The following is a 26,732-nucleotide window of genomic DNA, read 5'->3' as shown; positions in this document are numbered from 1 at the left end:
GTTAGTTGGAAATGACCACTCTGGATAAGAACTGCATGCTGAAAGCAGGTAAAGGAACAAACATGATAACCTCTTAGTATCTGTATTGCAACCATAATGCCCAAAATGGGAGGGGGGTTGGGGGGGGGATAAAGAGAGACAGAGACAAAGACAGAGAGAGATTACCTGCCATAGAGACAGGCTGGGGGGGGGGGGGGGAGGAGGGAAGCTGGGAACACTGGTGGTAAAAAACAAACACTGGTGGATGGATGGGTAGTGGAAAATTGTAGGACTGAAACCTGATCATGAAAACTTTGTAACCATGTATCTCACAGTGACTCAACTTTTTAAAAGAGTGGACTAAAGGACTGGGACAAAGGTCCTTCTCTTATACATACTGCATATGGTCCTCTGAGTTCAGTTTAAAGTGGTCCCTAAGAAAGGGTGTTGCCCCATTCGCCCTCTCCTCTCTGGAAAGAAGGATGGCGGCCACATGGGAGCCTTGTGGACAACAGGTATGAGCCGGGAGTGTGGGGGCGACTAAAACCTCATGGGAAGGGGGGCGTTCCGGTCCGTCCTTCACGCCCTACCGAGGCCACCAGTTGCCCCCCACGAGCGGCTCTCCAGCACGGCCACAGCCCCAGAAGCACAAGGGCTTAATGCAGAACCCAGCAGCTTGGAGCAGAAAAGTGAAAGGACTATGCGTTAATCCAGGCAATCATTTCTGCCAAGAGTGGAAAGGGTTTTGCTCCCTTCCGCCCTCCTCCCTCTGGAAAGAAAGATGGCGGCCACATGGGAGCCTTGTGGACAGCAGGTATGAGCCGGGAGTGTGGGGGCGACTAAAACCTCATGGGAAGTGGGGGCGTTTCGGTCCGCCCTTCACGCCCTACCGAGGCCACCAGTTGCCCCCCCGAGCGGCTCTCCAGCACGGCCACAGCCCCAGAAGCACAATGACCTAATGCAGAACCCAGCAGCTTGGAGCAGAAAAGTGAAAGGACTATGCGTTGATCCAGCCCATCAAGTCTGCCGGAGGGGAAAGGGTGTTGCCCCATTCGCCCTCTCCTCTCTGGAAAGAAAGATGGCGGCCACATGGGAGCCTTGTGGACAGCAGGTATGAGCCGGGGGAATGGGGGCGACTAAAACCTCATGGGAAGGGGAGCGTTCCGGTCCGTCCTTCACGCCCTACCGAGGTCACCAGTCGCCCCCCGCGAGCGGCTCTCCAGCACGGCCATGGCCCCAGAAGCACAAGGACTTAATGCAGAACCCAGCAGCCTGGAGCAGAAAAGTGAACGGACTATGCGTTGATCCAGCCCATCAAGTCTGCCGGAGGGGAAAGGGTGTTGCCCCATTCGCCCTCTCCTCTCTGGAAAGAAAGATGGCGGCCACATGGGAGCCTTGTGGACAGCAGGTATGAGCCGGGAGTGTGGGGGCGACTAAAACCTCATGGGAAGGGGGGCATTTCGCTCCGCCGTTCACGCCCCTACCGAGGCCACCGTTTGCCCCCCCGCGAGCGGCTCTCCAGCACGGCCACGACTCCAGAACACAGAAACCAATTTCTTAACTATCTGACTTTCAGTAGAAATACTTTCAGGATCAATAGGTAAAATAGCAGAAATCCAAAACCAACATTTAATTCTTGAACCCAGCTGTAGAAAGCAAATCACTTCACAATGCTTTTACAGCATGTCTGATTTGGGGGGGGGGGGGGTAAACTCTAAATAATAGTGGTGAATCTTATTGAAACAATGAATCTAATCAAAGCAGATAGAGTGTTAACTAGAATTCATCTGCCTCACAGGGACGGGGAGGGGTGGGGGGTGGGGTTTTATTGGGGTTCTTGAGGGTAAAAAATAAGTATTGGTAAAGGGAAATGTGTTTGATATTTGCATGACTGAGACATAAACCTGAAAGCTTTGTAACCTTTCCCACAGTGATTCAATAAATAAATAAATAAATAAATAAAATAAATAAATAAATAAAGTGGTCCCTAATTTGAGCCTAGAGCAAGTTCTAAGCACCACCACACAATACCACCAGTCTACCATCCCCCACACAAAAAAGGAGACTACCACAGAAATTTTCCTATGTATTTTTGGATACAAATAGATGTTTAAGACGGTTATGAGAAGGGTGCTTGGTTTTCCTACATACTAGTCTGATTTGTGTGCATTGAACCATTTGTATGTGTCTAGAATAAACCCCATTTAGTCATGATATAATATTTCTAATATATTAATGAATTCAACTTGCTAATGTTCTGTTAAAATTGTTCTGTTTTGGGCTACAGAGAGAGGACAGCAGCTAAGGCACTACTCTTGCATACAGCCTACCCGGGTTCAATCCCCAGCACCAAATATGGTCTCTCCCCACCCCACCAGCAACCCCAGGAGTGATCTCTGAGTTCAAAGGGAGGAGTAAGCCCTGAGAAACAACCTGTGTGGCTCCTCCCCCCATATATATATATATACATATATATATGTGTGTGTGTGTGTGTATGTACGTATATCCCCCCCCCCCCCCCCCGCCATGTTCATTAGAAATTTTAGCCTGTGATTTGTTTCATTGTTTTGTTTGTTTCAGGTTCTTGTCTGATTTTGGTATCAGGATAATGTAAAGGTAAAGGTAAAGGTAAAGGCCCTCCCGTTGATCGTCGATTTGCTCGAGCGGGCCCAGTAACGTCTCCATTGGAGACTTTGTTGTTACTGTGTCTGGCATATTGAATACTCTCGGTAGCTTGCCGGGCTCTCCAAGAGGGGCGGAGGAATCAAACTCTGGTCGGCCATGTTGACCGCGTGTAAGGCGAATGCCCTACCCGCTGTGCTATCGCTCCAGCCTCAGGATAATGTGACCTCTTAAAATGTATTTGGAAAAAATCCTTCAATTTTTTGGAAGTGACTGAGAAGAATGGACTTAAGGTTTTCTTTAAAGGTTTAATAAAGTTCACTGTGAAAGCCATATTTCCAGGAATTTTTTTTTTTGCTGATTTTATTATTAATTCAGTTCCCACACCTGTAATTGACCAACTCAGGTATTTATTTTTGTCTCAGTCTTGATAAACTGTACTTACCTAAAACTGTTCTGATTTTCTTCTAGGCTATCAAATTGGTTGGCATACATTGTATATCTCTATTCTTCTGTATTCCTGTGTTATCTGCTATAATTCTAATTTTAGTAGTTTTCTAACTTCTCTATAGGCCTCATTAAAGGTATACTATTTTATCTTTTTCAAAAGCAAGCTTAGTTTCACTGATCTTATGTGTGTATAAGTGATATGTTTGGTTTCTATTTATTTCTATATTGAATTTTATTATTTCTTTTTTTTTAAATTTTTTTTAAAATTTATTTATTTATTTATTGAATCACCATGGGAAAGGTTACAAAGCTTTCAGGTTTATGTCTCAGTCATGCAAATATCAAGCACATTTCCCTTTACCAAAACTTATTTTTTACCATGAAGAACCCCAATAAAACCCCACCCCCCACCCCTCCCAGTCCCTGTGGGGCAGATGAATTCTAGTTAACACTATCTGCTTTGATTAGATTGTTTCAATAAAAGATTCACCACTATTATTTAGAGTTTACCCCCACCCCCCCGAATCAGACATGCTGACAAAGCATTGTGAAGTGATTTGCTTTCTACAGCTGGGTTCAAGAATTATATGTTGGTTTTGGATTTCTGCTATTTTACTTATTGACCCCGGAAGTATTTCTACTGAAAGTCAGATAGTTAAGAAATTGGTTTCTGTGCTCTGGAGTCGTAGCCGTGCTGGAGAGCCGCTAGTGGGGGGCAACTGGTGGCCTCGGTAGGGCGTGAAGGGCGGACCGAAACGCCCCCCTTCCCATGAGGTTTTAGTTGCCCCCAGTCCCCCGGCTCATACCTGCTGTCCACAAGGCTCCCATGCGGCCGCCATCTTTCTTTCCAGAGAGGAGAAGGCGACTGGGGCAACACCCTTTCCCCTCCGGACAGACCTGATGGCCTGGATTAACGCATAGTCCTTTCACTTTTCTGCTCCAAGCTGCCGGGTTCTGCATTAAGTCCTTGTGCTTCTGGGGCCGTGGCCATGCTGGAGAGCCGCTCGTGGGGGGCAACTGGTGACCTCGGTAGGGCGTGAAGGACGGACTGGAACGCCCCCCTTCCCATGAGGTTTTAGTCGCCCCCACATCCCCGGCTCATACCTGCTGTCCACAAGGCTCCCATGCGGCCACCATCTTTCTTTCCAGAGAGGAGAAGGCGACTGGGGCAACACCCTTTCCCCTCCGGACAGACCTGATGGCCTGGATTAACGCATAGTCCTTTCATTTTTCTGCTCCAAGCTGTCGGGTTCTGCATTAAGTCCTTGTGCTTCTGGGGCCGCGGCCGTGCTGGAGAGCCGCTCGCGGGGGGCAACTGGTGACCTCAGTAGGGCGTGAAGGACGGACCGGAACGCCCCCCTTCCCATGAGGTTTTAGTCGCCCCCACTCCCCCGGCTCATACCTGCTGTCCACAAGGCTCCCATGCAGCCGCCATCCTTCTTTCCAGAGAAGAGAGGGCGAATGGGGCAACACCCTTTCTCCTCCAGCAGACTTGATGGCCTGGATTAACGCATGGTCCGTTCACTTTTCTGCTCCAAGCTTCCGGGTTCTGCATTAAGTCCTTGTGCTTCTGGGGCCATGGCCGTGCTGGAGAGCCGCTAGTGGGGGGCAACTGGTGACCTCGGTAGGGCGTGAAGGACGGACCGGAACGCCCCCCCTTCCCATGAGGTTTTAGTTGCCCCCACACCCCCGGCTCATACCTGCTGTCCACAAGGCTCCCATGTGGCTGCCATCTTTCTTTCCAGAGGGAGGAGGGTGGAAGAGACCAACACCCTTTCCCCTCCGGGCAGACATGATGGCCTGGATTAACGCATAGTCCTTTCACTTTTCTGCTCCAAGCTGCTGGGTTCTGCATTAAGTCCTTGTGCTTCTGGGGCCGTGGCCGTGCTGGAGAGCCGCTCGCGGGGGGCAACTGGTGACCTCGTTAGGGCGTGAAGGACGGACCAAAACGCCCCCTTTTGAATTTTATTATTTCAATCTTACTTTCTTATTTTGTTATTCTAGCTATATCCTTTAGCTGTAAGGATATCGAAGTTTTTCTTGTTTTTTGTTTTTAAAACTAAAGATATGTATTGCTATGACTTTCATTCTGTACCCCTTATGATGCATTCCACATAACGTGTCTTTACCTTCATTTATCTCCAGTTACTTTACTTTTGCTTTAATTTATTCAATAGCCTTGTAGTTGCTGTAGTTGCTGAAAGGTAGTGATTAGTCTCCACATGTTTGAGGTTTTTCCTATTTTCCTTTGTGGCTGAGTTCTAATTTTATAGCACAGTGATTCAAAAAAATGCTTGGCATGATTTCACCCTTTATAAGTTTATTGACATTTTTTAGTATCCAAGCATATGTCCTACTCTTGAAAATATTCCACATGTGCATGAAAATATTAACTTCTGCTGTTTAGAGGTGAAATGTCATATTAAACACATTTTTAAGTTCATTTTTTTGTAATTAAAAATATTTTTAATTTAGACACTGTGACTTACGTAGTTGTTTACAATGTGTTTTCAGGCATACAATGGTCCTGCCTCAAACCCCACTACCCTAATATGCCCAATAATCCAACAAATACCCCAGACTCCCTCCCAGCCACCAACATAACTCCAATGTGTTACATTTTTAAATTTGTCATAGTATGGGCACCTTGCTTACAGTAGCATTGAATAAAATAAGTTGTATAAATACTTTAAGCCTGCTTTTTTCATATTTACTTTGTTTAGTTGATTCATCCATAGTTCCAAGTTGGATAATAAAATCCCCTACAATTACTGTATGATATTATCATTTTTTCAACTAGAAGGTCTTCGTTTGGTGCATATATAAGTAAAAAATCTAATCGTATTAAGGTTTTTAATTCTTATATAATGTCCATCTCTATCTCTTATTACCATTTTTGCTCAGAATCTGAAATTCACATATAGTTATATCTGCTTTTTTTTTTCTTTTAAGTAACCACTTCCTTGAAGATTTCTTTTCAACTCTTAACTTTGAGTGTGTATTTACCTTGAAAGCTGTTTGCTGTAGATGGATGGACTTTGGTTTTCGATTCTTTTCCACCATTATATCATTTTAAATTCTGCTGATTTTTGAGTGACATCCAGTTGTACTCAGAAGATCATGCCATGCCATGAATCAAAACTTGGGTTTCCACAAAGTTCAAAGCACTCTAGCCATTTAAAGAATATTCCCATTCCTAGATATCTTTTTAATTAATATCATTAATATTTAAGGTTACTGAATATCTAAGTATCAAATGCCATTTTATTTGTATTTTATTGTCATTTTTCTTTGCACACATTTTCTTCTCTTATATTTCAACATCATCCCTTTGTATTATTTGACTTCCTTCTCCATGTCTATGGTTTTTTTCCCCCACAAATTCTGTTTTAAGGTTGTCCTTATGTTTATATGTAAAATTCTGTATTTGTGACCTTTATGCAAAGGATCTTACATTCATTTTAATAGAACAAAATCTTCTTCTTCCCTCCTCACCACAATGCACTCTATAATTTCAGTGTCTACATGAGAGTGCTTTTTGTTTTTAAGTGATCTATGATTAGGTTTTTTACTTATATATGCACCAACGTTTTTAAGTAATATTTCTTGCAAGGATGGTTTGGCAGTGATTGTTTTCATTTTTACCTATAAAACTCTACTGTTTCTTCTACTCTGATAGACAATCTGACTAGGTGTAATATACTTGATTGACAGTCCTTATCCTTAGAACTTTCAATATCTCATGCTACTTTCTTATGTCTCTTGTATGATTTCTATAGAAAAGTTCACAGAGGGTTAAGAGAGGTCCTTCCTTATAGGTACTTTATTTTTCCCTAGATGCTTGTATCCTGTCCTTTAAATTGAAGAGAATATTTTGTGACATGTGTGTTTGGACAGATTTTTGTTAGGGAATCTTTGACTCATATTTGGATGTTCAATACTATTTCCATTTTAGAAGTTCTTCACTATTCAAATCACTGTATCACTGTATCACTGTCATCCAGTTGGTCATCAAATTACTTGAGTAGGTGCCAGTAAAGTCTCTATTCCTCCCAGCCCAGAGATTTTTAGCAGCCTCTTCTTATTCATCTTTTTCCAACGATTGGAGGCTCTTTCAGGGTCAAGTGAATGAGATCTATTGTAGTTGCTGTATTTGGCATATTGAATATGCCACGGGGAGCTTGCCAGGCTCTGCCCGTGCAGGCAGGAAACTCTTGGTAGCTTGCCGGGCTCTCAGAGAAGCATAAATGAGTAGGAAGTGTCTAATAATGTTGCTGCGCAGTCCGGAAAGCGGCCTGCAGCGTAGTGGTGGTTGGGCAGTGGAGGTTGGCTGCTGGGGCTGGGTCCCTTGGAGTGTGGAGGGCTCTCACCTGCCCCATAGCCTGGCACGGGGTAAGGTGGCATGTTTCTGGAAGCCTCCTTTTATACTTCCATCTGGGAAGAGCATCCATGAGTTCTGGAGGGTGGCTTATGAGATTATCTGGTGCCTGCAGGGTATGGCTTATGGGTGTGATCCCTGAGTCACCAGAGGTTGGGTGAAGCAGACAGAGGATCTCTGTTGTGGTCCCCCTGAGTCCAGAGTTCAAGGTCACAAAGTTCCGCATTATCTGGGTTCTATGGGACTTCATTCTTGGGCAGCTGACCTCCACTGCCCAATCACCACCACGCTCCAGGCTGCTTTCCGGACGCTCAAGTGGTGCCTCAAGCACTATTAAAATAGGGTTTCTAAATCTTTCTCACATCTCCTTCTAAAAACCCTCATCATCATCACAGTTTACACAGTTTTCAATTTTTGAAAGAGAGGGAGTGAGAGAGAGAGAGAGAGAGAGAGAGAGAAATCTGCATAGAGGCAGGCTGGGAGCTGTGGGCAGGGGTTGGCGGGAGTAAAACTGGGGTCAGTGGTGGTGGGAAATAAGACATTGGTGAAAGGATGGGTATTGGATCATTATATGACTGAACCCCTATCATGAACAGCTTTGTAACTGTATATCTCATAGTCACTCAATATTAATTTTTTTAAAATTAGCAATAAATATTTGGTAAGCTTCCTTAAGAAAATCACTTTAAAATTAAAATTGTTTCCCCCCAGCAATTTATTCATAAGTCTTTTGCAAAAGAATAACCACTCATTATCAACATGTACAATAATAATAAATTGTGTTCTTTCACAAAATAATTCTTTCTCTATACTTTATAACTCTTCAACTCAACTGTTCTACATGCTTATCATTAAACCCCTCAACTAATTTTTTTTTATTTTTTTTTTTATTAATGAAACACCATGAGGCACAGTTGTAGACTTAAAAGTTGTTGTGCTTGGGTTTCAGTTATGCAATGACCCATCCCACCACCGGTGCCCATTCTCCACCCCCACCAATCCCAGTATCCCTCCCACCCCCCCATCCCCCATCCCACCCTGCCTCTTTGGCAGGGCACTCCCTTTTGTTCTATCTCTCCTTTTGGGTGCTGTGGTCTGCAGAAGAGACATTGGGTGGCCATCATGTTAGGTCCATAGATTACTTTCAGCAGGCATCTCCCATCCCGGGCAGATCTTCCCACCACCCTTTATTTGGTGCTCCCTTTTCTATCTGAGCTGCCTTTACCCCTAGAGTGTGCGGCTGGCCTCTAAGCCATGGAGTGAACAACCTGGTATTTATCACAGCTGTTCTTGGGTGTTAGTCTCTTATTTTGTTACTTTATGTTACCCAGATGAATGCAACCTTTCTATGTCTGTCCCTGTCTTTCTGACTCATTTCGCTTAGCATAATATTTTCCACATAGTACCACTTGTATGTAAATTTCATGACTTCATTTTTTCTAACTGCTACATAGTACTCCATTGTGTAGATGTACCAAAGTTTCTTTAACCAGTCATCTGTTCTCGGGCACTCGGGCTTTTTCCATATACTAGCTACTGTAAACAGTGCTGCAATGAACAAACAAGTGCAGATGTCACTTCGACTATACTTTATGGCCTCTCCGGAGTATATTCCCAGGAGTGGTATTGCTGGGTCAAATGGGAGTTCAATTTCTAATTTTTTGAGAGTCGTTCATACAGTTTTCCAAAAGGGTTGAACCAGTCGGCATTCCCACCAGCAGTGGAGGGTCCCTTTCTCGCCACATCTGCGCCAACACAGGTTGCTTTTGTTCTTTTGAATGTGGGCCAGTCTCTGTGGTGTGAAATGATATCTCATTGTTGTTTTGATCTGCATCTCCCTGATGATTAATGATGTAGAGCATTTTCTCATGTGCCTTTTAGCCATTCAGATTTCTTCTTTGAGAAAGTCTGTGTTCATTTCATTGCCCCACTTTTTGATGGGGTTGAATGTTTTCTTCTTGTGGAGTTCAACCAGTACTTTGTATATCCTTGATATCAACCCCTTGTTAGATGTGTATTTGGAGAATATTCTTTCCCATTCTGTAGACTGTCTTTGTATTTTGGTCACTGTTTCTTTAGAGGTGCAGAAGCTTCTTAGTTTAAGATAGTCCCATTTGTCTATCTCTGTTTTCACTTGCTTGGCCAGTGGCGTGACATCTTTGAAGATACCACTAGCGTCAATGTCATGGAGGGTTTTGCCAACTTTGTCTTCAATGTACCTTATGGATTCTGGTCTGATGTTGAGGTCTTTGATCCATTTTGATCTTACTTTTGTACATGGTGTTAGGCAGAGATCTAAGCCCAGTTTTTTGCATGTAGTCGTCCAGTTTTACCAGCACCATTTGTTAAAAAGGCTTTCCTTACTCCACTTCGCATTTCTTGCCCCTTTATCAAAGATTAGATGATCATATGTTTGAGGGCAGATGTCAGTATATTCAACCCTGTCCCATAGGTCTGCAGCTCTGCCTTTGTTCCAGTACCATTGCTTTGTAGAGAATTTGAGGTTCAGGAGGTTAATTCCTCCCATTTTCTTTTTCCCAAGAAAGGGAGGTCTTATTTGAGAGGTCTTATTGTTCCATATAAATTTCAGGAGTGTTTGGTCCATTTCTTTGAAGAATATCATGGGTATCCTAGTAGGGATCGCATTGAATTTTTTCTCTCTCACTATTTGTGTATAGGAAAGCCATGGACTTTTGGGGTATTGATTTTATAGCCTGCAACTTTACTATACAAGTCTATCATTTCTAGGAGTTTCTTGGTAGAGGTTTTAGGGTTCTCTAGGTAAGTATCATATCATCTCTTGTTGATCTATCCAGAGGTGATAAGGCAATGTTGAAGTCTCCAACTACTATTGTGTTTCTTGACATGTCCTCCTTAAAATCTGTTAGCAGTTGTTTTAAGTATCTAGCTGTTCCTTCATTAAGTGTGTATACATTTAAGAGTGATTTCTTCCTGTTGTACGTAACCCTTGAAGTCTCAGTCATACAATGATAAAACACCTTTCCCTTCACCAGTACTTATTTTTTACCACCAGGAACCCCAATATACCCCCTCCAACCCCTCCCAATGCCTGTGAAGCAGATGATTTCTACTTAACTCTATTTTGATTGCATTCATTATTTCGACAAATGATGCACCATTATTGTTTAGAATTTATACCCAACAGTCAGAACTGCTGAAAAGGCATTTTGAAATAATTTGTTTTCTATAGCTGTTATGAGAACCGTAATTTGGATTTCTGATATTTTACTAGGTAAGCCTGGAAGGATTTCTGCCAAGAGCCAGATAATTACGGGATTGGTTTCTGTGTGTCTGGTGTTATGGCCGTGCTGGAGAACCGCTAGTGGGGGGGCAACTTGTGACCTTGGTAGGGTGTGAAGGACGAGCTGGTACCAACCCCCTCAGGATTAAGTCTTGAGTACCACTTGATGTGGCCCAAAAATAGAAAATAAAAATTTGAGTATTTAAAATCATTTAACATAAATAACATTTCACAAAAGGTTTGATTGAGCACAATAGTTTCCCTGTTCTCGTTGTTTGTCCACTGTTTATCTGATTTCATTTAATTTTGTTGTAACTATTCTTCTTCATTACATTTGAACTTGTTTACCTCTTCTCTCTGCAATTATAAATATGCCATACATATCTAGCTATGGGGCTCACCAGGATCACACTTAAGAAAGAAGTGCTTATACACTTGGTCGGGCTGGAGCGATAGCACAGAAGGTAGGGCATTTGCCTTACATGCAGTCAACATGGCCAACCTGAGTTCGATTCCTCCGCCCCTCTCGGAGAACCCGGCAAGCTACCAAGAGTATCTTGCCTGCACAACAAAGCCTGGCAAGTTACCCATGATGTATTCGATAAACACAGTAACAACAAAGTCACACAATGGAGACGTTACTGGGCCTGCTCGAGAAAATAGATGAACAATGGGAGGACAGTGACAGTGACACACTTGGTCATGATGCTTTAGAGTGGTTGCCCTTCTTTAGTTGTGGTGCATGCATATTCCAGTCATGTTTATCAGGGGTCACAATCCCAGGCACAGTGCTTCCACATCATTTTGGTTGCAGTGCTAGTCAAGATGCCCTGTCTAGTTATAGTGTTTGCACAATCTGGATGAACTGAGCTCAGAAATCATCTAAGATTCAGGCATCATGGATAGCAGAGCTGTAAAGATTGGTCTTAGTACATAAACTGATACCAGAAATCAAAATTACAGCCTCAAGCTTACAAGGCAGTTATGTCAGCCACTGAACCATCGCCCAGCCCCTCAAACACAGTTTTTCCCAAAGTAGACATAACATCCCCTGGGAAATGTTGAGAAGATCCAGGCAGATAGGTATAGCTTCAAGTGCAACTGACAGGAACTTTCTGTTTGACCACTTAAATAAGACAGATTTCCAAAAGGACACTGAGTGATTTTTTCCCCCTGAATGGGAGCAGTGAGTCAAATAGTCTGGAAATTTTTGAACCAATTCTGTAGTCCATGCTTTCCAAATCACTTCAGATTATCTGTTATTTGTCTACTCTAGTCTACTCACGATCAGAGGAAAATGATCTAAAGTTGCAGGTTTGGACTTCAGTTAAGCTGTAGTCTCACCAGTAGCCACAGGGTAATACAGTATGAGTGAGTCTCAAATCTAAAGGTATCATTAAGTTTAAGTGCTCTGGGCTCTTACTGGAGGTAAACTAACCCAAAGATGGCTCCAGGTATGACAGAATAGATGATTTCTATAACCCAAACGCAGATGCAGAGAGGAGGTTCTCTTCCAAGAATGACACAGACATAGCTTATTTAGTTCTCAGTAAGATGCATAATTACCGGCCACCAACTAAAATGGAATTCAAGCTGCCTGTATTAGAGGGTTACTTGCAAGTTGTCAGCCCCTACTCTGCAGCCACATTTGAGAGGCTCAGGAACCCATAGTAGCAAGGGTGAGACTATTAGACTATTGCTTAAGGTCTTAATGCTTCCTTGTAACATGCATCGGACTTTGCCAGTATCTATCTGCTCCCCTGGCTCTGGCTGTAACAAATAACAGCCAGAGCCAGGGGGACTCAGAATATTATGACTATGGACATGGGGAGGTTCAAGATTCTTATGAAGCCTATGGTATGTTTAATTTCTGTGGTGGGGCAGAATGTGCAAGTAAGTGCCTTGGGGAATGTTGATGACGGATTATTGGGGAGTCAGACAGTCACACCTAAGAAGAATGCCAAGACACTGGAAATAATGATGATAGAAATCTTACTGTTATTTAAATTTTATAGTGGGCAGTAAGCTGAGAGAAAGAGACCACTAAAGTGATTAAGGGGGTCTGGAGCAATAGCACAGTGGGTAGGGTGTTTGCCTTGCACCCGGCCAACCTCGGGTCGATTCCCAGCATCCCATATGGTCCCCCGAGCACTGCCAGGAGTTATTCCTGACTGCATGAGCCAGGCGTGACCCCTGTGCATTGCTGGGTGTGACCCAAAAAGCTAATAATAACAATAATAATAATAATAATAAAGTGATTAAGGGTCACTTTACTTTTACTCTTGAAAAGCTAGGCAGTTGTAATTTTTGTTTTGTTTGGTTTGGGTGCCACATCTGGTGCTTGGGGACTCCTTTGAGCTCTCTTTTTGCCAGGGAGGTGGGAGTAGGGAGTCTGCTTCTTGTGTGGTGCCTTGGAGAGAACCCAGACTTGTATAGAGAGTGTGTGCTCAGCCATTGCCCTCTCAGACCCTAGGCAGATATCTGTAAATTAGGATTTGGCCTGATTGTAGCAAAGGGCTTTTAAATTGGTATTTTTCCTACTGTAGGCCAGGCTTGGGTTAAGCCTGGCTTATTGCTCAGCCTTTGCTGCTCATAAGTAGACCACATTGGTAAATAATGACAGTTTGATAAAAGCAACTCTACTCTTCTCTCCCACCTTGTTTTTTGTTTTGGTTTGTTTTTTAAAAAACTGTAGTGGAAATCCTTGTAAAAGAGCTCAAAAGATGCAGAGCGTTTGTATAGGACTTGAGGCTCTTGCTTAGCCCAAGTTTCATCCCCAGCACCATCTGTACATAAAGCCAGCAGAGGCAGGATTAGTTCTGGGCATCACCAAGTGTCCCCTGCCCCCAGGCCCAAACCCCCCAAAACAAGAATCTTTAAAGATGAAGGTACTGGCAGAGGGACAAAGTCATGCGGGTTCCGGGGCCGAGATCTCCAAGTCTACTCGGATTTGGGCCAAGCATCCTCCAACCAGATCCTCCAAATTCCAGTAGGCGGGGGTCACACCCACCAACTGGCCCCCTGGCACTGTGTAATCCCATCAACGGCCAAGACTCAGAGACTATAAAAACCAGCTCCCAGAACTGCGCGGCCGCATTTGCGGCCACGCGACATCCTATTATGACATCTTATTATCTCATTCCTACTTTGGACAAACTGGCAGGCTACAGAATGTAGCCTGCCCACACGGCAGAGTCTGGCAAACTCCCTGTGTCGTACCCAATATGCCAAATACCAGTAACAATGATGGGTCTCATTCTCCTAAAGAGCCTTGAATATAATCTCAGGGCTAGGATGAAGGAGACGTTACTGGGGCCTGCTCGAGGCAATCGACGATTAACAGGATGATTTGTGATCTACTCCTCAGCACTCGAATTTGAAACTTGGCTTCTCACTATCTCACTGTTATCCAGAAGGAAGTCACCATTTTGCAACTGGCGAGGATTTAAATCCAGTATCTCTTTCTGTCTCTCTCTGTCTCTCTCTCTCTCTCTCTGTCTCTCCATATCTCTCCCCCCCAACACAAACACACACACTCACACACACACATGCACACACACACACACCCCTGATGATCTTACTTAGTTATTCCTACCCACTCTGATATTCTTCAATGGCTCTCCCTTTGAATACAATGCTCTTCCAGCCATCTGTTCCTTTTCCAGGGCATGCATTTCACTTCGTTAATCATTTATTTAGTTGAAAATGGAAGGAAGAAAGTCTGGCATCTTTATTCATCCACTATTTTACAAGAACAGAATGTGTAAATTTTATTTTTTTTTAATGTAGGAGTACTGCTATTTATTCAGCCACTGATTAGCTGATTGAATTGGGCATGAACTCCACCTTACTTATTTTTTTTCATTTTTTATAATTTTATGTATTGAATCACTGTGAGAGCAGTTACAAAGCTTTCGGGTTTAAGTCTCTGCCGTTAAGTAGCTTGATCAGGAGCCAGAAAGCCCATTCTCCACACCCAAAAACCCCAGTATACTCCCATCCTACACCTTCCCCCTACATGTGGGACAGATGATTTCCGCATTACTCTGTCTCTGCTTTGATTACATTCAATATTTTGACACCAGACCCACTATTATTATTTGGGATTTTACCCCAACACTCAGATTTGCTGAAAAGGTAACAGTAGACAATTTGTTTTCTATTGCTGGTTGGGCTGGAGCGATAGCACAGTGGTAGGGCGTTCGCCTTACAAGCGGCCGACATGGCCGACCCGAGTTCGATTCCTCCGCCCCTCTCGGAGAGCCCGGCAAGCTACCGAGAGTATTTGATATGCCAAACACAGTAACAACAAAGTCTCCAATGGAGATGTTACTGGGTCTGCTCGAGCAAATCGACGATCAACGGGAGGGCCTTTACCTTTACCTTTATTGCTGGTTATGAATAACATATGATGTCGTGTGTCTGCAGTAGTGGCCACGTGGCTTTTGAAATTCCAAAATTTTAACAATTAAATCTGAAGGGATTTCTGCCAAAACCTTCTAGGTTCCGAGATTAGTTCCTGAGTCTCTGGGATCATGGCCGTTAAGCAGCTTGATCAGGAGCCAGAGAGGCCATTCGTGGGGGGCAAATCGGGGTCTCATTGGGATGGGGCGGAAAGAGCCGGCTCCACCTCCATCCCATGAGACCCCACGTGTCTCATCACTGAGGGCCCAAACCTGACTGTCCAATGGCTCTGGAGGATGGCAGCCACCAAGCATCCTAGGGGGAGTAGGCAGAGGGACAGCACCCTTTCCCCCCATAGAATGGCCCGGCAACAGTAACCTACTGCAGAGTCTGGACGCATTTCTGCCAAATGCCACTGGGTTCCGAGATTTGTTTCTGAGTCTCTGGGATCATGGGCATTAAGTAGCTTGATCAAGAGCCAGAAAGGCCATTCGTGGGTGGCGAATTGGAGTCTCATTGGGATGGGGAGGAAAGGGCCAGCTCCACCTCCATTCCATGAGGCCCCGCATGTCTCGTCACTGTGCGCCCAAACCTGACTGTCCAGTAGCCTCTGGAGGATGGCGGCCACCGGGCCACCAAGGGGTACAGGCCAAGGCACTAAACCTATTCCCACCTGGGGTTGCCCGCACCGGTAACCTACTGCAGGGACTGGATGCATTTCTGCCAAAAGCCGCTGGGTTTCAAGATTTGTTTCTGAGTCTCTGGGATCATGTTCGTTAAGCAGCTTGATCGGGACCCAGAGAGGCCATGCCTCCAATTATATAGCTGAGCTGGAGGTGGTTTGTGGTTGTGTCTCCCACATAACTAACTTTTGGCCGTTTACTTTCTTGGTAAACTTTGCCCCAAGTTTTTGGGGTCTGGCAAAAGGCACAGCAGCAATTTTGGGGTATCTGGAGGTCTGAAGGCGCCATCAGGCTGCCAATGCACTCACCTCACAAGTACATATTGACCTGCTGGTGGCACCATACCCCCAGAATGTATAAATTTTAATCAAGTAATAGATGTTAAGGAACAAAATATGAACGGTTTGATATTTTTTTTAAATTTTATGACACATTGAGAAGCTGATATTATGACATTGAACTTAAAGGAAACGTAATCCTGTTCAGGCTGGCAATGAATGTTTATAGTAAATGTTCAGACAATTTACTGGTCTTAACTTACAAGTAAAGCATAAACGTTGGGTTGCTGCAGTTATACTATACCGAAAAGTCCCATATGTACTAAGTCTACCAACCCCTTATCAGAAAAGGAAAAAAATTTACTCAGTGCTACCCTGGAAATCTACCTTCTATCAGTGAACAAACAGAAAACGCTCCACAACTGCACCCAAGTCTACTACCCCCCACCCCACTCCAACTACCTATCACCCTCCTAACCTTACATTCCACCCTGACTATCCCCCCCCCTTCCCCTTCAACCCCACCTGGGTGCTTTATTACCCACTTTGTAAAATACATACTATACAACCTAAATGTTTCTCACCTTGAAAAAAATAAGACTGAAAGTAGCTAATAGAAACCAGTTAAAAGTAGATGAAGAAAGAGTGTGAGTAGATAGAATAAAGGTGCTAACTAATATTCCATTTTATATATTCCATTTATATCCAAGAAATACTGTTAAAATTAGAAGAAATGAAACAGAGGCTTAAATGTGTTCAGGTTTAAAAGACATCACATTCTTTTAAAATGTTGACTGTCTTTAACAAACAAGAGAGCAAGAATACATAAATAAACTACATCCTGAAATTTCACAGCAAGGAGTCAAAAGACTCCTTGACAATTCAACATCATTGGGGCCACAGCAACAGTGAGCTGGTAGGGCATTTGCCTTGAACATAGCAAATCCAGGTTCGATCCTGGCATACATATGGTCTCTAGAGCACTACCAGGCATAATTCCTGAGTGCAGAGCCAGGAGTAACCTCGGAGCATTGCTGGGTGTGACTGGAAAACAAACCAAAAAAACCCAGAACAAAAGACCAACTCAACAATGTGATAAAAAGTGTATTTTTTAGCATTATTCAGAAAAACCAATAGACCTAAAACCTGAGGCAGCTAAAAACATTTTCCTTCAAGGGAATAGAATTGGGATCTGGAGGGTATTTGGACAGAAAAGTTGCTTTCCATTAAAAAATGTCTCTGTATTGTTTATTTTGTTACCAAAACATGAATAAATTTTATAAATTGTTTTTAAACTATATGAACTAAAAGAACATGAATGCAAAAGAGCATGTATATATTGTACAACTATTTTCAACATAAAAGCATTTCTTTGGGATTTTCAAATGACAGGCTTGCTTTATGTTTATTCTATACCTTTTCATCAAAAAATTAATAAATATGTCACATAATTTTATAATGGAAACTGAACCCTTATGGATATAATTCCAAATCTAATTATTCAATAAAAAAGGAAATTTGCTCATAATCTTGACAACTCTGAGCAATGAGTCAATATATTATCATGTATTTTAAACTAGTTACCTAAAAAAACTACTGTATTTGTCCTGACAGAGAAGCATTTACTAAGAATTGCTATTTAAACATCTACCCAATGTCCTGCTGTTTTCAATGACAGCAATTCAATTCTATCTCAAAAGTTGTGATCATTGTACATATTAAGTTTCTCAGTCTTGACATCAGGGGTAAGAAAGGTAGGTAAACATAGTTATTTCAAAGCATTGTCCCTTAGAATAAAAAAAACTATCAATTTATACTCACAGTATACCTTTAGTATGATGATCTCAATAAATTAAAAGTGAATTAAGATTTAAATTATAGAAATATCTATAAATATTACTATTTTATCAGTTCCATTAAAAGAAAATAAACTAATGAGAGTTATTTATTCTGGTGAATTTCTTTTTATCTTACTCTTTTAAACTAGCACTATTTCCAAGAAACATTTTTATTTATTTTGGTTTTGAGTCACACCCAATAATGTTCAGGGCTACTTCCAACGGTACTCAGGGTTTGCTCCCCAGAGCACAGAAGGACCAATTGTGCCAGGAACAGAACCAGAGCTTCTACAATGAAAGCATACACTGGGTGTGACCCCCCCAAAATAACTTAAATACATTTAATTGTCTTGCTAGTCAAACAAATATCTTTCTTATCAGAACTTCTTAGACAATTATTTTAAACATAAATCAGCTAAACAATTGTTTAAAGTTCCTATCTCCAGGGTGTTGAAAGATAGTACAGCAGGCAGGGTGCCTGCCTTGTATGCAGCCAACCCAGGTACAATCCCTGGCACCTTATACGGTCCCCCAGTCCCCACCAGGAGTGTTCTCTGAGCATCAGGTCAAAAAAATATGTGCCTAGTCCACACTGTTCAAAAATAAAATATAAAGTTATCATTTAGGCATTCCACTATATATAACTATATAAGACTACTTAAATATTTAAAAGTTTAATACCTTAACAGTAACAGAATCATGAGAAATATTTAAAATAAAACAGTATCAAAAGCAAAATCCACTGATATCTCAAACATCATAAGGAAGTGATTTGGCAATAGATAATAATTCAAATATCTTCCTTTCAGAACTATGTATTCTTTAGAAAACAAGAAAATCAGTATCAAAATTGATTCACTGCCTATTATAATGAAACCAAGATGCATTTGTGGCTAATTCCTACATTTTTTCACTTCACTAGCAGGGAGTAGTATAAAATACAATATTATTAATTAACTATTTAAATACATTCTACTCTCTGTTATGTGTTACTGAAACAGAATATATATGTTCAAATAGCCAAAAATAAAATCATCACAGTTTTACATGCATTTTCTTCTGTAAGCTCACCTAACAATATATAAGCTCATCTAACACACAACACCAAGAATATGTATTTCATAGCTCACCATGCTGTTTAACTTATTTTAAATACTAAGACATTCATAGTCTACAATTGAAACATATAAAAGAAAAGATCTTGAAGAAATATTCAAGAGTTTTATGGTACATACTGAAGAATGATGATTAAATAAAAACAGCAGAAATAGAGTTTAAGATGACAAACTGATACTAAAAAATGACTGCAATAACTTTAGTACCTTTTAGCACTAGTTGACAATTTAGCAGCAGTTTTACTGGATATTTTTCCCTCTTTTTTCTTGGGCTGAACTTGTTCTCTTTCTGGTTCTTGCTGAACACTTTCACGCTGATCTCCATCAGAACTTCCTCCACTAGTGCTTGGACTATCATCAACTCTTTGTGCCTCAGTGGACATTTTAGATCCTGGATTAAAAAATGAGAAATCATTTATTCAAGTTATAGTAAAGTAACTCAAAAATAAAAAGTGAGTCTCAATATAAAATAAGTAAAGCTTAATAAAAAATTAATAAGTTGGTTATTTACATAAGTCATAGCAGTTACTGTAATTTTTCTTGAATCATTCAAAAATGTATTGAGAAACAAAAGCAAAATTTATATGTAAAATGTTCATTGTTAACATAGGAGTCAAATTCTCTCATCCAGGGCAACCCAGAGTGGGGTGGCTGATGCACCCACACCTATCTCAACAGAGCCCTGGCAGCCAAAACCTACAGAACTCCATTGCTGCCATGTTCACAGCCAATCTCCACAGGCTCAGACAAGCCTCTTCCATGAGTGAATCTCCTGAGAAACCCAGGTATGTGGGACTTGTGACCAAAATCTCCAGGCTTGACCAGAGTCAAAATCTCCAGGTTCACATGGCGTTGGGAATGGGCAACCTCCCCCCATCTCCCTGTGTTTCTGGTAGCCTAGGAGTCATGCCCACAAACTGCCTCTGGTGTCATATAAGCTCATTACAGGCCATATGATCCAGAGACTCATAAATATATCTGTCGGAAATGAGCAACACACCACTGAAATGTCTCCAGACCCAAAAGGAACCATCCAGTTGAAAAAAAATTAAATTAACCTCAGCTGATCATCATATTTAAAATTTTAGAATCCTGGAGCAACGTCTTGTACAGCACTGATATGCCAAGACAAGGGCTTAATGGTTCCAGGTAAAATGCAACAATCTTGACACACTTTCCTCTAACAAAACTTTTTCAATCATTTTTAGCAGATTAATCATAACAAGCAATACAAAATGAATTATTTAGGTAATGTTTTGGGGGCACACATTGGGGGTTGGAGTGGAAACATTCGAAATATGGTAGTGGGAAAGTGTAATGGTGGTGAATTTATTAAATGTAATAAATTATTGTGAACAACTTTATAAAAATAAAATGAAATTATAAAAAACAAACATAGGAACCAAAGACTAAACTAACTCACCACTGATAATAGCTAAAGCAACCATAGATAAGTGTAAAACATTTATCTATATAAAGGAAATGAGGTATGGTACCTATATGCTAACATGGATGAACTTTGAAAATATTATGCTGGGGACCAGGAGATAATACAGTATTTACAAGACATGCCTGCCCTGGAAAGGGTTCAATTCCTAGCACCACATGCTATGTGTATGTGTCCAGGTCTCCCCCGCTCCCCCTCCTCCCCCCAACCCAGTATAAGCATCACAGTGTTGAGGTTTGGCAGACTCAGCATGACAAGAGTGACCTGCTTGATCCCAAGTAGACCAGAGCCTTGGTTGGTTGACAATCCCAGAAGGGTCTCCTGAGCACAAGAAAGGTACACCACCACCACCACCACCCCCCACCCAATACGCACACTACTTGAAAAAAGCTGGTTACGAAAAAATACATCTTACATGATTCCATTTACGTGAAATGACACAATAGACAAATGCAATGATAAAAAAAATCAGTAAATGGGTGTAGGGGCTAAGAGTGAGGGAAGAATCAAGAAATAGATATACTAATAGGTATGAAGTCTCCTTTTAGGCTCTTGAAAATTATATTAAGTAAGGATGATGTTGTACAACTTTATTCCAAAAGTAACAGTTATGAGCTTTAAAAGGCTGAATTTTAAAGTATGTGAATTACCTCTCAATAAAACCATTACTTTGCAACACCCAACCCCCCAAAAAGCAGCAGACCTCTTTTCCACTGGTCATTATGCTAGATCTTGGTTCCACAGTCATGAGTTAAGTCTATAAGCCAACTTGTTAAGCAGTTTTAACAGCTGTCAGTAAAAATAGCCATAGGAAAAGGAAAATGAGTAATTTTGCACCGTATCTGAAGAATATAACCTCAGGATAGAGCTAAAGGTGAAAATTCTCTTAACTAGCTAATTGTTTTAAGTTACACTTCTGATTAAAAAAAATACAAAGATCTGTTAGAGAAGGGAGCACCAAATAAAGGGTGTTTGGAGGATCCTCCCAGGAGGGGAGATGCATGTTGAAAGTAGACTATGGACTGAACATGTTTGCCACTCAAAGCCTCTTTTGCAGACCACAACACCCAAAAGGAGAGAGAGAACACAAGGGATTGCCCTGCCACAGAGGCAGGGTGGGATGGGAGGGATGGAGGTGGGAGGGATATTATCCATGGTGGTGGAAAATGGGCACTGGTGGAGGGATGGGTATTTGATCATTGTATAATCGAAACCCAAGCACAAAAAATTGTAAATCTACAACTGTACCTCATGGTGTTTCACTAATAATAATAATTTTAAAAAATAGTCTAAGGTGAAAAAAAATACAAAGATCTGTGTATGTTAAATTAAAACTGACCCATATAATGGTGTCAGCACTGATCCAGCAAATACCAAGTAATCACGTTTCACAGATGAAGACTGTACCAAGACATTGAATGATTGCTACCCCAACTCAGGCATCATCACACCCTCCTCCCACCTGGATGAAATATCCTTCAAGACCTTCAAATTCCTTTGCCCTGAGTCCGTGCTCCCAAGTAGTTCTGATTACCAACTCAATTTCTTCAATATCTTGATACATAGATAGCTGTCACAACCTTGAGAGCAAAATAAAATGTTTTGATTCAGTAAGAAAAGGTATATCCTCTTTCAACTGTCACTCTATCATCATCAATTTCTGAGTTTGATTACTACATAGTAATCAAACTCAGATAATACATCCCTTATGACTGGATTGGAATGTAGCAGCAAATCTAAAATTTGACAAAAACCAATGCTTAAACTTTAAAGGTTTGTGCTCACCATGTTACCATATTACTCACTTAATAATCACTTTGAGTACCTAATGCTGGGTTCTCAGGCACCTCCTCTTCTTTTAAAAAAAAAGAATCTTGAACTATTTCTGTTTAGGAAATAACATTAGCAACACAAAAGGCATACAAAGAAATTTTAAAATTCATAGTTTAAGAAAAGATACTTTACATTTCATCAAATTAGGACATAAACTTTATTTGATAGTATTAAAAATAAGAATACTTTAAAAATTCAAAGCAGTGTTGCTGCTATTAAAAGTTGGTACAAAAGGTAAGTTTATAATGATAAAATTCATTATCACCGAAGAGTTAATTTGTAGGGTGTTCAAAACCAAAGTAATTCTGTAATTACAGAAACTTGAGGATTGAAATTTGTTTGATAAGTCAAATGGCATTGCAATAAAATAGAAGAATCAGAGACAACAGAGGTGGAAAGTCAATAGAAAACTCAATTGTCTTTAATCATAAATCACTCACACACCACCATCTTTTCAGCCCCAAAGTGCCTATCGCCTGTGCCAAACAAATATAGGTCTCTCCAAGCTGCTCTGAAACAAAATAATGAAAAAAATCTGGCTGCTTTTCTACCTATTCTGTAAATGGATACCATCAGTCTCCAGAGCTGTGACATCTTTTATGAGCACTAAAGTGACTTAATAGAATACTGAAGTTCTATATCAGTAGGTTCACACCTAGCTTGAACAGTCATAACATATTTCATGCTTTTAAATATTTTTTATTTCACTTTAATTCTCATCTTGGATTTTTTTCCAGCTTACTTCTTTCAGTTAAAAATATGTCAGAGGTTTAAAGCCTTATAAATATGTACATAAGAGTACATTAGCTAGAGCAGATGTACATGGGAGGGAGAATAACTCAAGGAAAGTCCCTCAGATATAGCAAATGTTGCCAGCAATATTTTAAAATTGAACTGAGAAATTACTTTATACATCTTTAACTAGATACAATTCATTACATGACAAATATATGAAAACTGAATGCTGAATGGAAATAAAGTTCATTTTTACTGAATCTGAAGCTTCAGTTTAATATCTTATGCCTAGAGTTTTAGTCACACATTATATTAGTTATAAAGTTATACTTTACAGTCTTAAGTGTACTTAGCTAATAACAAAAATGCCCTGCGATTTCCTGCAATTTGGAGGGAGAGGGGTTGGGCCACAACACTCTGTGCTCAGGAGTCATTCCTGGCAGTGCTCAAAGGACCATACTGGGTGCCAAGGTTTAAGCCCAAGTAGGCCTCAGGCAAGGCAAGCACCTTACCTTCTGTATGGCCTCTCTACCCCTGATGCCCAAATTCCAAAAATTGCAGAAAATCAGACAACTAAAATTTGTCTCAGTGAAAGACTATTAAAAATACCCAAGGATCCCACATATGACTCAGTGGTGGAACACATGCCTCACCTGTGAGTTGGAGGGGGCAGGGGGCTAACCACTAACATAATTTCTAAAATTTCATGGTAAAGAAAATATATTATTTCAGCTTTTGCCCTAAAGTGCTTTACTTCATGAAATCTAAGCCGCCGATGATAAGTGCATGTGAAGTTCATATAATAACCAATATATGAACTTTATAAAGTTTTCACATCTATTTATAAGTATCAAAAAGGTAGTTTTGGGGCCAAAATAATAGTGCAGTGGGTGGTGAACCCATATCTATCCAGCACCACCTTTGGTGTGCCCCACCAGGAGTGATCCCTGATCACAGAGCCAGGAGTAAACCCTGGGCAATACCAGGTGTGATTCAAAAGAACAAACAAAAAGATATCTCTTCTGGTTTTGCTCTTGAATGCCTGATTAAAGAAAGCATGGGGAAAGTTATGGCATTATTCAGAAGTCAACTACATTTTATGAAAAAAAAGGTAGCTGATAAAATATGAACAGTATAAAATTAGCATTTTTATCTTTAATGTACAAATAAAAGTCCCTGAATTGAAATTCTTTAAATACTATCTTCCAAATCAGCATTTTAAAACCATCTTTACAATTGATTCTCTAAGTTGACCCAATTACCTAATCTTCAGGGACAATAAGTCACATCATATACATATTACTCTTGGAGTTACAAAACTGTATTAAAATTTATATTTTACTTTGAATTTGAAAGTAAAACTTGGATCCTAAACATATGCAGTCTTTCCTCAAATACGCATTAAGTTTAGATTACCTTCCTTCTAGCACAAACTGAGCTCAGTGTTGTAAATTACAGTCCTGAAACTGCAACACAATGAATGAAATTCACCAAGTTCCAAACACATGATTTAACTGTAATTTTTACTAAAGCAACCAGACACTCCACAAATTCAGAGTACTGACCAGGTAAGCCTTATACCCATCTTATACAGTATAAAACTACAAACGCAAGTGTTCACTTAAGTAACGTTTTACAACAGAAAAACACAAAATTCTGTCATTTGCTATCTTACTATTTGTCTTCCTACTCATATTTCTAAACTTTCTTGAAATGTAAAATCATTTTTTATACGCAGAACATCTAGCAATATGCCTCTCTTTTGAGGTAATGGTAAAGATACTTATGCAGAAAATAATAGAGAACATACCAGGAAAGGGTGGTTAAGTCCTGGGGGAGAGAGAATGGGGTATACCATATGAAAAACACTCCATCATTGACATCTGCCCACATCCCAAACTCAAAAAAGCTAAGACGCATCCAAAGAGTAAACACATATATTTAAATTCCCAATGTTCCGACTGAATTAGCACATATTCACAAACACAGGTTTTTTTTTAAAGAATCAGGAATAAAAAGAAAAAAATCTTTTTAAGCGCCAAAATAACCTGAAGGTAAACCCTGCGACTTCCTTTTGCACTTTTAAATAAAAAAATAAGTGAGCAGTCTCTCAAATACCCCATAGAAAACGAGGACTCTAGAAAACAGGCAAATGGGTCTAACTGCCACCGAGCACAGGGTGATGTCTCTCTAAAGCAGCCTTAATTTCCTTAAGGGAAGATGAATTGGACATTTCTGGTCTGGGGAATGGGGGTCGGGGAGGGAGGATGGGGGGTGGAAATAAAAGCTAAAGCTTTATCTTCATTAGAAATGGTAAAGGGCAAAAGAATCAAAACATTATGAGAAGCCAGGTGGAGATGGGGGCGGTAAGGTGTGGAGGTGTGTGTGTGTATGTGTGTTGGGGGGTGGGGGGGGAGGCGAGTGATGCTGATGGGGGAGGGGGGAGCGAATCCAGTTTCCAACCAGGCCAGTGGGGGCTGCAGGGAAGAGACCGGAGAAAAATGGGCTTCCGCTCCAAACTGTGACAAGCAAGCGCTAGGTTTCACAAAAGACCAACACACCACCCCATGCCAGGGCATACCCAAACACACCCCCACACGGTCTTCTCCAGGCGGCTTGCGGGGTGTCGAGGAGCTAGTGTGTGTGTGCGGGGGCGGGGGGGGGGGAGGGCTGGCCCGCCGGCGGGGAAGCCAGACGCCCCCCCCACCCCCACCCCACCCTCGCCAGGGGAGAGGCACCATGTGCAGCAATTATGCAATTAGGGAAAATAGCAAAGAGATCAAGCCGGGCACTTTGCAGCGTGACATTTATTCTGTACTTTTTTTTTTGCAAAGACTTAGTTCCAGGATGCGGCTCGAGAGGGAAAGGGGGCCGGGAGGGTGGTGGCGAAGGATGGGGAACTGAAGAACGGAAGAAGGGGGTAGAAGATGGGCAGGGAAGGAAGAGGCAAAAGGGGGTGGATGGGAAAGGGGGGGGAGGGGTGGAAAGGGCGAGAAACCGGGGCAGGAGACAGGCGGGAGGGAAGGGGGGGCGCGCCGGGAATGGGGCACGCCGGGGAGCGAGGAGGGAGGGAAACTAGGGCGAGAGCGGTGTCAGGAGAGACCTGAGGCGCGGGGGGGGGAGGGGGGTGGGGGTGTGGGGGCGTCCACGGAAGGGAGGACGCCCGAGGGCAAGAGTGGGGGGAGGGGGAGGGGGAGTCCGCGGCGCGGCCGTGCGAATACCTGAGGGAGGGGCGTCAGCGCAGGTCGCAGGCTCGAACCCAAGCCGCGAGAGAGCCAGAGAGAACGAGACAGAGAGAGTGAGAGAGAAAGCTGAGGGAGACGAGGGGTGAGGGGTGTGTGGAGGGGGGAATCTGGGCGGCCCCGAGGACAGCGTGTCCTCGCAGACCGTCTAGTCACCGACAGAGCCGGACCCACGCACCACGCACCGGACTGCCCGGCCACGCCTGTCTCCCCGCCGCGCTCGCGCTCGCGCCCGCCCGGACTCACCCCTCAGCGCCACGGCCACCCCCGGGCCGTTCCAGCTCCGGTTCCCGAGGCAGCTGCCCGCGGCGACTCGCTGTGGCCGCCCGCCCCCCGCGTCTCGGAAAGTGAAGCCACCGCCTCCGGGAGCCTCTGCCGCCGCCCGGCCGTCCGCGCGCGCGCCCGCGACTGCGCGTGCCCGCGCGCCCGCCGGAGAGACCGCGAGAGCGCGAGCCCCACGTCGACC

General features: G+C 42.3%; 1 protein-coding gene across 1 annotated transcript in view; it reads right to left on the bottom strand.

Annotated features, from left to right (window-relative positions):
- The window catches only part of LOC130037726 (ubiquitin-conjugating enzyme E2 E2), a 363,445-nt gene extending 337,128 nt beyond the window's left edge, over window positions 1-26,317 (bottom strand). The window contains exons 1-2 of the mRNA XM_056129644.1: window positions 26,246-26,317; window positions 19,217-19,400 (exon numbers count right to left, since the gene is read on the bottom strand). Coding sequence (XP_055985619.1) covers window positions 19,217-19,392 — 176 coding nt within the window. The 5' untranslated portion in view covers window positions 19,393-19,400; window positions 26,246-26,317. The remainder of the gene's footprint in view (window positions 1-19,216; window positions 19,401-26,245) is intronic.
- Window positions 26,318-26,732: the final 415 nt, after the last annotated feature.

Source organism: Sorex fumeus, unplaced genomic scaffold (assembly GCF_029834395.1).
Source record: "Sorex fumeus unplaced genomic scaffold, SorFum_2.1 ptg000072l, whole genome shotgun sequence".
Taxonomy (NCBI): domain Eukaryota; kingdom Metazoa; phylum Chordata; class Mammalia; order Eulipotyphla; family Soricidae; genus Sorex; species Sorex fumeus.
This window is presented reverse-complemented; position numbering and strand designations above follow the sequence as displayed.